This window comes from Tetrao urogallus, assembly GCF_951394365.1.
Source record: "Tetrao urogallus genome assembly, chromosome: 19".
Lineage (NCBI taxonomy): Eukaryota > Metazoa > Chordata > Aves > Galliformes > Phasianidae > Tetrao > Tetrao urogallus.
In genome coordinates, this window is record NC_136832.1 from 1,604,864 (window position 1) to 1,621,500 (window position 16,637).

The 16,637-nt window shown below is 58.9% G+C and overlaps 2 protein-coding genes across 2 annotated transcripts; both read right to left on the reverse strand.

Annotated features, from left to right (window-relative positions):
• Positions 1-2,802: 2,802 nt before the first annotated feature.
• On the reverse strand, positions 2,803-7,454 carry LOC306953713 (uncharacterized protein; the record flags this gene model as incomplete). Its single annotated transcript, XM_079544686.1, has 8 exons — positions 2,803-3,031; positions 3,579-4,208; positions 4,527-4,638; positions 5,156-5,280; positions 5,797-5,882; positions 6,080-6,336; positions 6,537-6,690; positions 7,116-7,454. 8 exons carry the CDS (start codon positions 7,452-7,454, stop codon positions 2,803-2,805), a joined length of 1,932 nt encoding a protein of 643 aa, XP_079400812.1.
• A 3,379-nt stretch (positions 7,455-10,833) lies between these two features.
• Positions 10,834-15,485, reverse strand: LOC306953714 (uncharacterized protein; the record flags this gene model as incomplete). Its single annotated transcript, XM_079544687.1, has 9 exons — positions 10,834-11,062; positions 11,610-12,239; positions 12,558-12,669; positions 13,187-13,311; positions 13,828-13,913; positions 14,111-14,367; positions 14,568-14,721; positions 15,147-15,208; positions 15,365-15,485. The coding sequence occupies 9 exons, from the start codon at positions 15,483-15,485 to the stop codon at positions 10,834-10,836; spliced, it is 1,776 nt and encodes a 591-aa protein (XP_079400813.1).
• Positions 15,486-16,637: the final 1,152 nt, after the last annotated feature.

Below are 16,637 nucleotides of genomic sequence, written 5' to 3' on the forward strand. Positions count from 1 at the left end.
TGAATGTGTATTTTGCATGAGTTTTGGCACAGGGCTGTGTGCAAGGCTGCAGCTTTGCTCGTGTCTTCATGCACATTGGTGTGCAAAGGGGTGGGTTTGCACGTGTGTGTGTGTGTGTGTATGAACACGGGTGTGTGCATCAAGGCTTTGCACAAGGCTGTGTGGTTTTGCACACATTTGCGTGCACGTGGATGGAGCGTGCACACAGGGCTGTGCAAGGATGTGCTTGCATGTGTGTGTGGATGCACAGGTGTGTGTGCAGGGAAGTCCTTGCACGTGGGTGTGTGGTTCTGCACACGAATGTGCACACAGATCTGTGTGCAAGGGAGCAGCAGAGGTTCCTGGGAACAGGAGATTCCTGGGAGAGGCAGAACCCACACAAGAGTGCTGGAGAGCACAGGGCCGAGAAGCACAGCTCTGCAGCACTGCGCTGTGCACAGCAGCCTGCAGGATGGCACCGACAGAACCAGGACACGGCGTCACACCAGGCGCTGCAAAGGGAAAGCTCCATCCCAGCCCAAACAGGGACAGGCTGGCAGGCACTGGGGAGGGCGGCACGGCAGAGGGATGCCTTCTGAGTGCCACATCAGGAGAACCTGGAGCGCTGTCTGTAAGCAGAACAGTGCCGGGATGGCAGCTTGGTGGTCCTAAGCTGCAGAGATGCTGCTCTGGACCGACGCTCTGTCATTCTTTGAGAAAATGCCATCCTTTTGGGGAACTTTGCTCATTATACACTCATCATATAAGAAAAAACGCTCAGTGCTGCCCTGGGAAACTTCAAGGCCACAGTGAGCCACTTTTTCCTAACAGTGTGCGAGACCCGAGGAAAATGTCCTTGCACGTTTTGAGGCAAAAGATAAAAGTATTCTATTGGACTGCTGCGCTTCTTGTGAGGCACAACCATTGAGGCAGAAGGGAGAAATATCCATTTGTGTGCCCACGCGAAGTTATCGAGGAGAAACGAGGCTGTTCTCCCACCAGAGCTGAAACGGAAAAGTTCAGACCTATCACTCATGGATTCCTTTTGCTAAACTCGTACGTTGGTTCTTAAACTGATGTGCAAATCCCTGCTGCTGAACAGAGCACGCACATCAATCCCTCCTTTTCCTTGAAGGATTGTGATGTTCGTATTGTTGGAAATATCCAAATAATGGATCAGGACGGTATTTCTGATCAAGCAGATTTCATTCACAATGGCAATGGCGGGCCTCCCGCCAGCAGGAACGCACACAGAAAGCAGTGTTACATCTTTTATGACCTACTACTTATCCCTATTAGAATCTCTACTATCCCTATTGCTCATCTCTTTCTCCCCTGGCTCCTCATTGCAACACATGGCTGAGGACTTCAGGATCGCAATCTTCCTGACGCTCAACTGAACATACAATACTGGATAAACATCAAGTTTTGCTAGCTAAGCATACATCGCTCATTACTTAACTTCTAACAAGTTCTTCATTCCCTACCCTCTCCCCAATCTTTCCCCCCCCCCCTTCTGCGCCTCGAGCCCCACTCAGGCTTCAGGCCCTGTGCCCTCCCTCCCCCCCAGCCCCTCATTCCAGGGTATTTTACTGCCTTCCCCCCACCTGACTCCTGGGGTTACACTCCACCCCACACGCCGGGTGCCAGGGGGATGGCTCCTCCTAGCTTGCACACCACAGAGTGGGGTCTCGATCCATTCCTTAGCCAGGCCATACCTATTTGGTAGTATTACCCAAGACCCACTGACATATTCCGTACTTTCCCGGGAATTCATTTACGTACTGTCCCCCCTCCCCAGGGCACGCGCAGTAGCTCCCATTGGATGAAGGCTCGACCTCTTCCTCCCCATTCGGTGGTCGTTAGGGATGAAGTCAGTCGTCTACCTCGCCGACCTTTGTCCCAGTTCTGGGCTCTTCTCCTGCACTGCAGGCCTCAGCAATTTCCCCAGCAAACTCTCCCCCCGTCCCCCACCTCCAACTCCCCCATTCTCAGTGACGGAGTCCTCTTCCACCCGTCCCCTCAGTTCCTCCGTCAGCGTCTGCCCCTGTTGCCCATTCTGATTCCCAGGGTCCCCTGTCCGACCCCCTCCCCCCTGTTCCTTCCTCGGTCCCCCACTCCGATCCCTTGTGTCCCCTTTCCCGCCCCCCCACAAGTCTTGCCATTTTGTCCCCTACATTCATCTCCCCCCCCCCTCTCCCCCCCCGTCCTCTCTGACACCCAGAATTCCCCGGGGGTCAGACCGAGGGACTCGGGGGGTTGTGGGCCACCCGTGGAGGGGGTGGGGCGAAGGCAGTAAAATACCCTGGAATGAGGGGGTGGGGGGGAGGGAGGGCACAGGGCCTGAAGCCCGAGTGGGGCTCGAGGGGCAGCCTTCGAGGGGGGGCGGGGGGGGGGGGTTGAAAAGAGTGGGGGGAGGGGAGGGAATGCTGGGTTAAAGCCTGCTGGCCGGGGCAGGGCACCCTGCAGGGTTCAAAGTTGGGTTGCCGGCTGGCCTGGGTGATCCTGCCTGGCCGGCAGTATCCCGGCTGGCCGGGTGCCCTGCCAGGCCAACATCTGGCAGGCCAGCCAAAGTGGGCAGCCCTGCCTGGCCAAAAGCTGTCCTGCCAACTGACCCGTCTAGCTTTGCCAGGCCAGAAGATTCCCAGCCAGCCGGGGGGATCCTGCCAAGCCAAAAGGCAGCGGGCCGGCCGGCCTGTGGATCCCTGCCTCCAAAAAGCCGGCTGGCCGGACAGGGGGGCCCTGCCAGGCCAAAAGATGTCAGGCTGACTGTCCCGGGTAGCCCTGCCATGCAGGAGTCTCCCAGCTGGCCAGGAGGTCATACTAGGCCAAAAGCCAGGGTCCCAGCATGGCCAACTGCCAGCCAGCGGCTTGGGAGGGCCCTGCCGGGCCAAAGGCTGGCCAGCCGGCCCAGCGGACGCTGCCAGGCCAAAAGATGGCCATCCGGCTGGCCGGGAGGGCCGTGTGAGGTTTAAAGGCGGCTGGCCCTTGAGGCCCTGCCAGGCCAGAAGTCTCCCGGCCGGCCGGGGGGCTCCGCCAGGCCAAAAGCTGGCTGGCATGAACAGGGGGACTGTGGCAGCTCAACAGCGGATAAGCTTGTGATCCAGATAAGTCCAAAGAGACGCTGGATTTCCTTTGGCATCAAGTAAAGCATCGTGCGACGCTCTGATGCCCTCTCACAATTCTTTCTCCCTCCACCGGCATAAAAAGAGCCGGCATAAAAAGACGCAATGACACGGTCACAGGCATTCTGGAGATGTTTAAAGGAGGAGGCTTTATTGATGGTTTTGCCCCTCTACACTTCACTCTAGATCTCCTTGTTTGGCCTGGAGAAGGGAAGGCTGCGCGGTGACCTCATTGCAGCCTTCCAGTCCATGAAGGGAGCCTCCCAACAGGAGGGGAGTCAACTCTTTGATGGTGTAGCTAAGGTCAGGCCAAGGGGAAGTGGTGTTGAGTTGAAGATGGGATGTCAGGTTGGATTCTTCTTTACAGAGAGAGTGGTGAGATGGTGGAACCGGATGCCCAGAGCGGTTGTGGATGCCCCGTCCCTGGAGGTGTTCAAGGCCAGGTTGGATGGGGCCCTGGGCAGCCTGGTTTACTATGAGCGGTGATGCCGATGGGATTCATGCCTCTGTCTTGCAGCCTCCAGTCTGTCTGTCGTGTGCACCCCAGGCCTGAGCCAGTGTGGGTAGGGTGTGTCCTTCCTGCGGGGTGGGGTTGGGGTGCTCGGAGGCTGACACTCGGGAGACCCCGTTTCTTCTTTGATGGGTGGCAGCAATCCAGGTCGCTTGATGCCAGACTCCTCAGGCAGGCTGGACTCCCCACGCAGTGGTGATGGTGTCATCTGCTTGAGTGCTTTCTGCACTCGCATGATCTTCCTTGCCCTGTTCCTGAGGAGTTTCACGGAGTCGCACGCCCGAGGGAGCCTGGATGGTCTGCCTTGAGGCTCCGCAGACTGAGCCCTTGAGGAAGATTCGGAACCTCTTCTGGAAGGCGGTCTTGGCCTCAAGGACATGTGATGGGGTGAGGCCTTGGCTGCCTGCAGTGTTTGCGCCGCACCCTCGTGCTGGTCTTTTTCAGCCCCCTGTTGCTCATCAAGGAAGCTGACACGTTTGGTTCCCGGTGCTCGGCGCAGGTCTTGTTGGCTTGATGTGCCTGCCTCCCCCTGCAGCTGGCAGGTCACCGGCTGCTCTTGGGCTTCAGGCACTGTCCGGATCGCTGGCAGCAGACTGAAAGGACAGAGCGGGAGGGGTCCGCGTGAGTGGCTGATGGCTTCGGGGCTGCATGCTGCAAGCCTGAGCCAGGAGCCTTGGCTGCAACGCAGCCCTGCCCACAGACTGCTCACCGGCTGCCCCGTGGCTCCTGAGATGCGCAGAGGGGCAGCCCTGTGGGCTGGGCTGGGGGGCTCCTGGCGTCCCCATCCCAGCACGGCGGGTGCCGCGTTCAGCACTGTTGGGCGGCCACAAACAGGGACCCTTTGGGGCTAGGGAATGGGCTCTCGTTGGGTCACCCCCGTGCGCATGGCAGCCCGGGGCCCTCAGCCTCACCTGAACCTGGAGCTCTCCTTCCGCAGTAAGCCCCTGATCCGTCTGAATTCTCCTCCATCAACGCTGTCTGTGCTCAACCGTTTGATGAAGGTTGGACGGCCAGCAAATCTCACTGCAATGGGGAAGGCAGAGGAGATTCACCGTCAACCCTTTGGCTCACTCACCAGGGGCGCTCAGGCCTGTTCCCAGAACAGCCGAGAGGGCCGCTCTGCTCCCCCCGCTGCCGCCATCTGCGCCGCCCTCGGACCCTCCCTGACAGCATCCCCGGCCCCACTCCTCCTCTCTGCCATTCAGCTCTGTTTTGGGACTGCATTAGTGGCGTTGGCTTTGGGAAAGAGGAGCTGGGTGGTGATGATGAGGTGGCAGGGTGACTTTTGGGGACCGTATCCTTGCACTGGGGGAGGGCAGGGCCTAAGATCCGCACATCCTCCCAGCAAAGCCAGGGATGAGGGCACGTCGCACCCAGCGCCTTAGTTAGGGAGAGGCCAACAATTCCTCATGGGAAGAGGCCGTGCTGAGCCGGCGTGAAGCTCTGACACAAGTCAGAGACCGTGGCTGATGGTCAGCAGGGGATTTCCCATCTCAAGTATGTTGCCCGTGCCACGGGAAGGAAGCGGCAGCTGCTTTACCTTTCTTGCCCTGGTCCAGAGGTGGCAAAGTGCCTTCTTTCTTTGGTGTCTCCCGACTAGAGAGGCTTCCTGAGGACTTGCGGTGTACTGCGGGTGGTGGTTTGGGTACAAACTCCATTTGAAACCTGCGGGACAGGAGAAGACAGCGAGCGGTGTGACGCAGCGCTCCAGCAATCCTTGTTGCTCTCTCTGATTGTCTGCTCACAGGCACATTTTCACGCTGCTTTTCGTTAAGCACACTACTTTCGAAAGCCTTTTGCAGGGTCAGTCGGGATAGGTGAAGGGGAAACAGTTTCAAACGGCAGGAGGGAAGATTTAGGTTGGATATAAGGCAGAGGTTTTTGACAGAAGGGTGGCGAGGCACCGGAGCATCTTGCCCAGAGAGGTGGTGGGTGCCCGGATGGGCTTTCAAGGGGGGGCTGGACCAGGCTCAGAGCGAACTCCTCTGGGGGTAGGTGTCCCTGTTCCCTGCGGGGGAGTGGGACGAGGTGCCCTTTTGGGGTTCCTTCCAGCCCAAATCATTCTGTGATTCTGTGACACACGCTCACGGGCAGGACAGTCACGGACACAAGGAACAAGCGCTACGGAACGAGAGCTGAGCAGCTGCGTCAAGCAGCAGCTACAGCCACCAACGTACTCACATGGGAAAGACCACCACGCAGCCGGAGAGCGCCAGGGAGGCCACCGGTGCCGCCCGGGACGCCACCACGTCCAGCAGCCAGGGGGCCTGCAGGGGAGAAACGGGGAGGATGTGGGACGTCCTCGTCACGGCTGAGGCACAGCGGGCACGAGGAGCCCAAGGCAGGGAGAGCTGGCAGCAGCTCAGCACTCGCACGGCCCGAGCAGCCGGCAGCTCCTGGTGGGCCACAGCGGGCACAGCAAGGGTCACGGCAGTGCCTGGGCCACGGAGAAACTGCAGCTCACCTTGAAAGCAGCTCTTCTGAATTTCTCTTTCCCTGACAGCTTCTCCAGGAAGTCAAAGAAGTATTTCATTTCGAAGGTGAGCCCGTCAATGTGGAGCACGCCGACGTCCTTTAGGACAAGGGCAACGTTCTCCCCATTCTGCAGGCAGCCGGAGAGCAGGGACATGGTGCTTTGGATGCCCCTCCTGAGTGTCTCCCAGTTCAGAGAGGCATCTGCGGCCACCTTGCTGTATTTCATGGGCTCCACCTTCCTAAGGACTGAAAAATGCAAGGGACAGAGTTGATGATAGGGTTGGTTTTCCACAGGTGCTTCCCTAGAAGTGCTTCTGGTGGACATCAGCCAGAACGGCCCCATGTTTGGAGGGGCTCCTCAGAGGGGGAGGTTTGCTTTTGAGAATGGAGGCGGTGGCCGTTTGCCCTGTCCACGAAGCCAGCAAAAGTTTAATCCCCCCTCCTACCTGGCAGGGACTCCTTGTGGGGCTTGAGGTGGTGCGTGGCTGTGAGGTTTGAAGCCAGGTTAAAGACGGGCCACCGCAGAGTCACGGTCCCTTCGTCAGTCCGGACCTCTTTGGGGACGGTGTCAAAGGTGCCGAAGGTGGGAATCCAGACCCCCTGCAAGTGGAAGAGAAAGGAAGGGCGGAAGGGTTATGGGACGGCCGGAGGAAGAGCCGGGGGGGGTCCGACGTAGGGACAGAGCTCAGGAGCCCTCTCCCGCCGTTCAGAGGCACGAGCCAGGGCATTGGGCATGGCTTTGGGAAGGGGGCTGCACGGTCCTCTCCTTCCCCTCGCCCTCCCAGATGCAGCCCAGCAGGCTGCAGGGCAGAAGCAGCCCCATGGGATCCAGAGGCTTCCAGAGACCGGGATCAGCCCTGAGATGCGACAGGGCCCAGCACGAGTGATCGTGCATTTGCAGGAAGCCCGTGGGATGCCCAGGAGAGAAACGTGGGGGGAGTCTCCTGCTTTCTGCGGAGGGGAAGACTCAGAGGAAGTCCAGGCTGAGCCGCACAGGGACAGGAGGAACCCGACGGCCAACACACCTTCTGCACCAGGAGCTGCTCCCGTACGTAGGCGGCCACCGCTTCCCAGACGGCGACTCGCTCTGGAGGGCAAAGGAAAAGCAGGTCACACTCTGCATCTGCCGCTTCCCGGCACCGCCACCGCTGCCAGGCGGGAGCGAGGCGGCAGATGGAAAGGGTCGCCTCCGTGCCAGGGGTGGCTGCAGCACCGCTCCTGTGCCGGCCGTGGCCCCGCGTACCTTTGGTGTCGCTGCATGTCGGACTGGAGGCGCGCCCCGCTGCGGGGCCGACCTCGCTCCTGCTGCTCCGCCTGGTGCCGGCGGGTCGCTCCTTGTTGGCGCCAGCCATGCCGGAGCTCATCCTTCAGATGCGTCTGCTCTCTGCCAGATGCTCCTTCAGGATGGGGGACCCACCGCCGCGCTCCGCCTTTTATACCCCTCCGGGTGCCCGTGTCACAAACGTCGCCACGGCGACGCGATGACAGCGTGGCCGGTGCTGGCCGCTGCCCATTGTGACGCGGGCACCGGCAGCGGCTGCCCGGCCCGGCTGGGAGTGCTGACCCCTCTCTGCTTTCTCTCTCTTCTCTCCTTTGCTCTCAGTGGGCTAGGACTCGTTCTCCTTCAGCGGCCGTTGCCTGCGTTGATCTTCAAGCAGGCGATACGGAAACGAGCACTGTTCCAAAGTGCTCTGCCCGGAACGTTGATGACCTGTTGTCAGGAAGTAGCTCAGTTTTGCATGTTGTAGAAACATAATTGCTGAATTATGGGACTAAGTCTTTCCTGCAATCCTGCAATAGCTGTTAAATGTTCCAAGCAATGTGGGAATCGTGGTAGGGATTAGCAAACATCTTGTAGGGTTGTTCTGTTAGGATAAGCAGCTGCCAGCAGAAGAAAACAGATTGAACAAGCATCGAAGAAGCCAGGGCCTCTACACGAGGCCGGACTCTCTGACTCCGGGAGAAGGTTGGGGTGTGACAGGCAGGCATCGAGATGCTCCCCTCTGTCCTCCTTCCGAGCTTATCTCTATGCAAGGGAGGACAGGCAGATACCCAGAAACAAGGACCAAGTGTGGAGAGAGGGTCAGAAGCTCATTAATTAGTTGGAAGTTTACGCTCAGCCAGCAGAGATCTCTCTTTGTCCAGTGTTTGACCTCACGGTCTATTGCTGATGGGAAGAGAGCAGACGTTTAGGGGGCATGGAAAATCCTGTGGTGATCACCATCAGAGAAGAGATTTAAACAAAAGAGAGTTATCATAACCTAGTATGGATCATTCAGTGCAGAGATTGAGGGACATCATGGCTAATCCGTACAGGGACAGTCTGGGGGGTACCTGGCAGTGTGCAAGTCAAAATAGATGGGGGTTTTTGTTGTTTTATTTGTTTGTTTCTTTGTTTTGAGGCTGTAGGTGTGAAAGATGTTATGTAACGTCCATGAGGAAGTTTGTCCACACAGTGGAAGAGCAGACCTCACTAGGAGACGCCTTGGATGAATGCTGACTGCAGCGCGCTGCCTGAATTTGCCTTCAACAGCGGAGAAAACATCCATAAATAAATAGACTCGTTAAATGTACTTTGGGCTCTTCCTCTCTAAGTGCACTCCTGATAGCTCTCCAGTTATCTGTACAGGTTCTGAAGGCTTGAGGAAGATGTCAGGACGGCGCGAGGCACTTGAGGGCTCTCTGGGTTGAACCGGTCTCCCTGGGGTATCTGGTGCGGAGTCCATACCCCAAAAGCACTTTTAGCATCTGTCCACAGAGTGAAGGTTCTTGTCAAGGCAGTTATTTCAGCCTTCTGAGTGGAAGTCCAAGTCCCCACAGGTAATGGCTTGGTGTCATGTACCTTGTCAGCAGCAGTTACTGCATGTGCTGCCTTACAGTTTCCTTGTCTCACAAAACTGCTTCCGTCCATGAACCCGGGAATCCTCAGCGTCGCCCAGCGGTTCCTCCTGTAGCTCTGAGCAGCTGGCACAGAGTCTCCGTGCAGTCGCACGCTGCTGGCTTGGAGGCAGCCCTCCGTTGGTGTTCTGGGTGTTCAGCAAATTGCTTCCCTCTCTTGGATCAGTGGTGCTTTCTGCTGAGAAACTCGATAGCCATTTAAATCAAGAAATTCAGCAAACTCAGTCCATTGCACACCGTCCCCCTTTGTTACTGCGGCATCCACGTACTGCAGAAAAGTTCCACCATGGCATAGAGGAACCCAAATCTCAGGCTCACAAGCTGACCGGTTCTCAAAAATCATCGGGCTGCTCTCACAACCCTGGCAAACGCTGTCCAGGTTAACTGACTTTTATTATGATCAGTATTCCCTGACCTCGGTCCGTGCACGAAGGTACCGGGTCGCAACGGCCAACACCCGTGCCTGCCTGCCCCTTGGCTTTCACAGAGCCCGTCCTTATGTAACAGTCTCGGTTTCTGATCGGCTGTCCCAAGGAGTCAGCCCACCGCCCAGGCAGGACCGCTGCCATCAGCGGGGTGCCCCTGATGTGCGGAATCAAACTCTCTAGCCCACGTAAGGTTAGAAGAGCAGATACGTTTTATCTCAGCGCTGCGCCACACGCCGGGTGCCAGGGGGATGGCTCCTCCTAGCTTGCACACCACAGAGTGGGGTCTCGATCCATTCCTTAGCCAGGCCATACCTATTTGGTAGTATTACCCAAGACCCACTGACATATTCCGTACTTTCCCGGGAATTCATTTACGTACTGTCCCCCCTCCCCAGGGCACGCGCAGTAGCTCCCATTGGATGAAGGCTCGACCTCTTCCTCCCCATTCGGTGGTCGTTAGGGATGAAGTCAGTCGTCTACCTCGCCGACCTTTGTCCCAGTTCTGGGCTCTTCTCCTGCACTGCAGGCCTCAGCAATTTCCCCAGCAAACTCTCCCCCCGTCCCCCACCTCCAACTCCCCCATTCTCAGTGACGGAGTCCTCTTCCACCCGTCCCCTCAGTTCCTCCGTCAGCGTCTGCCCCTGTTGCCCATTCTGATTCCCAGGGTCCCCTGTCCGACCCCCTCCCCCCTGTTCCTTCCTCGGTCCCCCACTCCGATCCCTTGTGTCCCCTTTCCCGCCCCCCCACAAGTCTTGCCATTTTGTCCCCTACATTCATCTCCCCCCCCCCTCTCCCCCCCCGTCCTCTCTGACACCCAGAATTCCCCGGGGGTCAGACCGAGGGACTCGGGGGGTTGTGGGCCACCCGTGGAGGGGGTGGGGCGAAGGCAGTAAAATACCCTGGAATGAGGGGGTGGGGGGGAGGGAGGGCACAGGGCCTGAAGCCCGAGTGGGGCTCGAGGGGCAGCCTTCGAGGGGGGGCGGGGGGGGGGGGTTGAAAAGAGTGGGGGGAGGGGAGGGAATGCTGGGTTAAAGCCTGCTGGCCGGGGCAGGGCACCCTGCAGGGTTCAAAGTTGGGTTGCCGGCTGGCCTGGGTGATCCTGCCTGGCCGGCAGTATCCCGGCTGGCCGGGTGCCCTGCCAGGCCAACATCTGGCAGGCCAGCCAAAGTGGGCAGCCCTGCCTGGCCAAAAGCTGTCCTGCCAACTGACCCGTCTAGCTTTGCCAGGCCAGAAGATTCCCAGCCAGCCGGGGGGATCCTGCCAAGCCAAAAGGCAGCGGGCCGGCCGGCCTGTGGATCCCTGCCTCCAAAAAGCCGGCTGGCCGGACAGGGGGGCCCTGCCAGGCCAAAAGATGTCAGGCTGACTGTCCCGGGTAGCCCTGCCATGCAGGAGTCTCCCAGCTGGCCAGGAGGTCATACTAGGCCAAAAGCCAGGGTCCCAGCATGGCCAACTGCCAGCCAGCGGCTTGGGAGGGCCCTGCCGGGCCAAAGGCTGGCCAGCTGGCCCAGCGGACGCTGCCAGGCCAAAAGATGGCCAGCCGGCTGGCCGGGAGGGCCGTGTGAGGTTTAAAGGCGGCTGGCCCTTGAGGCCCTGCCAGGCCAGAAGTCTCCCGGCCGGCCGGGGGGCTCCGCCAGGCCAAAAGCTGGCTGGCATGAACAGGGGGACTGTGGCAGCTCAACAGCGGATAAGCTTGTGATCCAGATAAGTCCAAAGAGACGCTGGATTTCCTTTGGCATCAAGTAAAGCATCGTGCGACGCTCTGATGCCCTCTCACAATTCTTTCTCCCTCCACCGGCATAAAAAGAGCCGGCATAAAAAGACGCAATGACACGGTCACAGGCATTCTGGAGATGTTTAAAGGAGGAGGCTTTATTGATGGTTTTGCCCCTCTACACTTCACTCTAGATCTCCTTGTTTGGCCTGGAGAAGGGAAGGCTGCGCGGTGACCTCATTGCAGCCTTCCAGTCCATGAAGGGAGCCTCCCAACAGGAGGGGAGTCAACTCTTTGATGGTGTAGCTAAGGTCAGGCCAAGGGGAAGTGGTGTTGAGTTGAAGATGGGATGTCAGGTTGGATTCTTCTTTACAGAGAGAGTGGTGAGATGGTGGAACCGGATGCCCAGAGCGGTTGTGGATGCCCCGTCCCTGGAGGTGTTCAAGGCCAGGTTGGATGGGGCCCTGGGCAGCCTGGTTTACTATGAGCGGTGATGCCGATGGGATTCATGCCTCTGTCTTGCAGCCTCCAGTCTGTCTGTCGTGTGCACCCCAGGCCTGAGCCAGTGTGGGTAGGGTGTGTCCTTCCTGCGGGGTGGGGTTGGGGTGCTCGGAGGCTGACACTCGGGAGACCCCGTTTCTTCTTTGATGGGTGGCAGCAATCCAGGTCGCTTGATGCCAGACTCCTCAGGCAGGCTGGACTCCCCACGCAGTGGTGATGGTGTCATCTGCTTGAGTGCTTTCTGCACTCGCATGATCTTCCTTGCCCTGTTCCTGAGGAGTTTCACGGAGTCGCACGCCCGAGGGAGCCTGGATGGTCTGCCTTGAGGCTCCGCAGACTGAGCCCTTGAGGAAGATTCGGAACCTCTTCTGGAAGGCGGTCTTGGCCTCAAGGACATGTGATGGGGTGAGGCCTTGGCTGCCTGCAGTGTTTGCGCCGCACCCTCGTGCTGGTCTTTTTCAGCCCCCTGTTGCTCATCAAGGAAGCTGACACGTTTGGTTCCCGGTGCTCGGCGCAGGTCTTGTTGGCTTGATGTGCCTGCCTCCCCCTGCAGCTGGCAGGTCACCGGCTGCTCTTGGGCTTCAGGCACTGTCCGGATCGCTGGCAGCAGACTGAAAGGACAGAGCGGGAGGGGTCCGCGTGAGTGGCTGATGGCTTCGGGGCTGCATGCTGCAAGCCTGAGCCAGGAGCCTTGGCTGCAACGCAGCCCTGCCCACAGACTGCTCACCGGCTGCCCCGTGGCTCCTGAGATGCGCAGAGGGGCAGCCCTGTGGGCTGGGCTGGGGGGCTCCTGGCGTCCCCATCCCAGCACGGCGGGTGCCGCGTTCAGCACTGTTGGGCGGCCACAAACAGGGACCCTTTGGGGCTAGGGAATGGGCTCTCGTTGGGTCACCCCCGTGCGCATGGCAGCCCGGGGCCCTCAGCCTCACCTGAACCTGGAGCTCTCCTTCCGCAGTAAGCCCCTGATCCGTCTGAATTCTCCTCCATCAACGCTGTCTGTGCTCAACCGTTTGATGAAGGTTGGACGGCCAGCAAATCTCACTGCAATGGGGAAGGCAGAGGAGATTCACCGTCAACCCTTTGGCTCACTCACCAGGGGCGCTCAGGCCTGTTCCCAGAACAGCCGAGAGGGCCGCTCTGCTCCCCCCGCTGCCGCCATCTGCGCCGCCCTCGGACCCTCCCTGACAGCATCCCCGGCCCCACTCCTCCTCTCTGCCATTCAGCTCTGTTTTGGGACTGCATTAGTGGCGTTGGCTTTGGGAAAGAGGAGCTGGGTGGTGATGATGAGGTGGCAGGGTGACTTTTGGGGACCGTATCCTTGCACTGGGGGAGGGCAGGGCCTAAGATCCGCACATCCTCCCAGCAAAGCCAGGGATGAGGGCACGTCGCACCCAGCGCCTTAGTTAGGGAGAGGCCAACAATTCCTCATGGGAAGAGGCCGTGCTGAGCCGGCGTGAAGCTCTGACACAAGTCAGAGACCGTGGCTGATGGTCAGCAGGGGATTTCCCATCTCAAGTATGTTGCCCGTGCCACGGGAAGGAAGCGGCAGCTGCTTTACCTTTCTTGCCCTGGTCCAGAGGTGGCAAAGTGCCTTCTTTCTTTGGTGTCTCCCGACTAGAGAGGCTTCCTGAGGACTTGCGGTGTACTGCGGGTGGTGGTTTGGGTACAAACTCCATTTGAAACCTGCGGGACAGGAGAAGACAGCGAGCGGTGTGACGCAGCGCTCCAGCAATCCTTGTTGCTCTCTCTGATTGTCTGCTCACAGGCACATTTTCACGCTGCTTTTCGTTAAGCACACTACTTTCGAAAGCCTTTTGCAGGGTCAGTCGGGATAGGTGAAGGGGAAACAGTTTCAAACGGCAGGAGGGAAGATTTAGGTTGGATATAAGGCAGAGGTTTTTGACAGAAGGGTGGCGAGGCACCGGAGCATCTTGCCCAGAGAGGTGGTGGGTGCCCGGATGGGCTTTCAAGGGGGGGCTGGACCAGGCTCAGAGCGAACTCCTCTGGGGGTAGGTGTCCCTGTTCCCTGCGGGGGAGTGGGACGAGGTGCCCTTTTGGGGTTCCTTCCAGCCCAAATCATTCTGTGATTCTGTGACACACGCTCACGGGCAGGACAGTCACGGACACAAGGAACAAGCGCTACGGAACGAGAGCTGAGCAGCTGCGTCAAGCAGCAGCTACAGCCACCAACGTACTCACATGGGAAAGACCACCACGCAGCCGGAGAGCGCCAGGGAGGCCACCGGTGCCGCCCGGGACGCCACCACGTCCAGCAGCCAGGGGGCCTGCAGGGGAGAAACGGGGAGGATGTGGGACGTCCTCGTCACGGCTGAGGCACAGCGGGCACGAGGAGCCCAAGGCAGGGAGAGCTGGCAGCAGCTCAGCACTCGCACGGCCCGAGCAGCCGGCAGCTCCTGGTGGGCCACAGCGGGCACAGCAAGGGTCACGGCAGTGCCTGGGCCACGGAGAAACTGCAGCTCACCTTGAAAGCAGCTCTTCTGAATTTCTCTTTCCCTGACAGCTTCTCCAGGAAGTCAAAGAAGTATTTCATTTCGAAGGTGAGCCCGTCAATGTGGAGCACGCCGACGTCCTTTAGGACAAGGGCAACGTTCTCCCCATTCTGCAGGCAGCCGGAGAGCAGGGACATGGTGCTTTGGATGCCCCTCCTGAGTGTCTCCCAGTTCAGAGAGGCATCTGCGGCCACCTTGCTGTATTTCATGGGCTCCACCTTCCTAAGGACTGAAAAATGCAAGGGACAGAGTTGATGATAGGGTTGGTTTTCCACAGGTGCTTCCCTAGAAGTGCTTCTGGTGGACATCAGCCAGAACGGCCCCATGTTTGGAGGGGCTCCTCAGAGGGGGAGGTTTGCTTTTGAGAATGGAGGCGGTGGCCGTTTGCCCTGTCCACGAAGCCAGCAAAAGTTTAATCCCCCCTCCTACCTGGCAGGGACTCCTTGTGGGGCTTGAGGTGGTGCGTGGCTGTGAGGTTTGAAGCCAGGTTAAAGACGGGCCACCGCAGAGTCACGGTCCCTTCGTCAGTCCGGACCTCTTTGGGGACGGTGTCAAAGGTGCCGAAGGTGGGAATCCAGACCCCCTGCAAGTGGAAGAGAAAGGAAGGGCGGAAGGGTTATGGGACGGCCGGAGGAAGAGCCGGGGGGGGTCCGACGTAGGGACAGAGCTCAGGAGCCCTCTCCCGCCGTTCAGAGGCACGAGCCAGGGCATTGGGCATGGCTTTGGGAAGGGGGCTGCACGGTCCTCTCCTTCCCCTCGCCCTCCCAGATGCAGCCCAGCAGGCTGCAGGGCAGAAGCAGCCCCATGGGATCCAGAGGCTTCCAGAGACCGGGATCAGCCCTGAGATGCGACAGGGCCCAGCACGAGTGATCGTGCATTTGCAGGAAGCCCGTGGGATGCCCAGGAGAGAAACGTGGGGGGAGTCTCCTGCTTTCTGCGGAGGGGAAGACTCAGAGGAAGTCCAGGCTGAGCCGCACAGGGACAGGAGGAACCCGACGGCCAACACACCTTCTGCACCAGGAGCTGCTCCCGTACGTAGGCGGCCACCGCTTCCCAGACGGCGACTCGCTCTGGAGGGCAAAGGAAAAGCAGGTCACACTCTGCATCTGCCGCTTCCCGGCACCGCCACCGCTGCCAGGCGGGAGCGAGGCGGCAGATGGAAAGGGTCGCCTCCGTGCCAGGGGTGGCTGCAGCACCGCTCCTGTGCCGGCCGTGGCCCCGCGTACCTTTGGTGTCGCTGCATGTCGGACTGGAGGCGCGCCCCGCTGCGGGGCCGACCTCGCTCCTGCTGTTCCGCCTGGTGCCGGCGGGTCGCTCCTTGTTGGCGCCAGCCATGCCGGAGCTCATCCTTCAGATGCGTCTGCTCTCTGCCAGATGCTCCTTCAGGATGGGGGACCCACCGCCGCGCTCCGCCTTTTATACCCCTCCGGGTGCCCGTGTCACAAACGTCGCCACGGCGACGCGATGACAGCGTGGCCGGTGCTGGCCGCTGCCCATTGTGACGCGGGCACCGGCAGCGGCTGCCCGGCCCGGCTGGGAGTGCTGACCCCTCTCTGCTTTCTCTCTCTTCTCTCCTTTGCTCTCAGTGGGCTAGGACTCGTTCTCCTTCAGCGGCCGTTGCCTGCGTTGATCTTCAAGCAGGCGATACGGAAACGAGCACTGTTCCAAAGTGCTCTGCCCGGAACGTTGATGACCTGTTGTCAGGAAGTAGCTCAGTTTTGCATGTTGTAGAAACATAATTGCTGAATTATGGGACTAAGTCTTTCCTGCAATCCTGCAATAGCTGTTAAATGTTCCAAGCAATGTGGGAATCGTGGTAGGGATTAGCAAACATCTTGTAGGGTTGTTCTGTTAGGATAAGCAGCTGCCAGCAGAAGAAAACAGATTGAACAAGCATCGAAGAAGCCAGGGCCTCTACACGAGGCCGGACTCTCTGACTCCGGGAGAAGGTTGGGGTGTGACAGGCAGGCATCGAGATGCTCCCCTCTGTCCTCCTTCCGAGCTTATCTCTATGCAAGGGAGGACAGGCAGATACCCAGAAACAAGGACCAAGTGTGGAGAGAGGGTCAGAAGCTCATTAATTAGTTGGAAGTTTACGCTCAGCCAGCAGAGATCTCTCTTTGTCCAGTGTTTGACCTCACGGTCTATTGCTGATGGGAAGAGAGCAGACGTTTAGGGGGCATGGAAAATCCTGTGGTGATCACCATCAGAGAAGAGATTTAAACAAAAGAGAGTTATCATAACCTAGTATGGATCATTCAGTGCAGAGATTGAGGGACATCATGGCTAATCCGTACAGGGACAGTCTGGGGGGTACCTGGCAGTGTGCAAGTCAAAATAGATGGGGGTTTTTGTTGTTTTATTTGTTTGTTTCTTTGTTTTGAGGCTGTAGGTGTGAAAGATGTTATGTAACGTCCATGAGGAAGTTTGTCCACACAGTGGAAGAGCAGACCTCACTAGGAGACGCCTTGGATGAATGCTGACTGCAGCGCGCTGCCT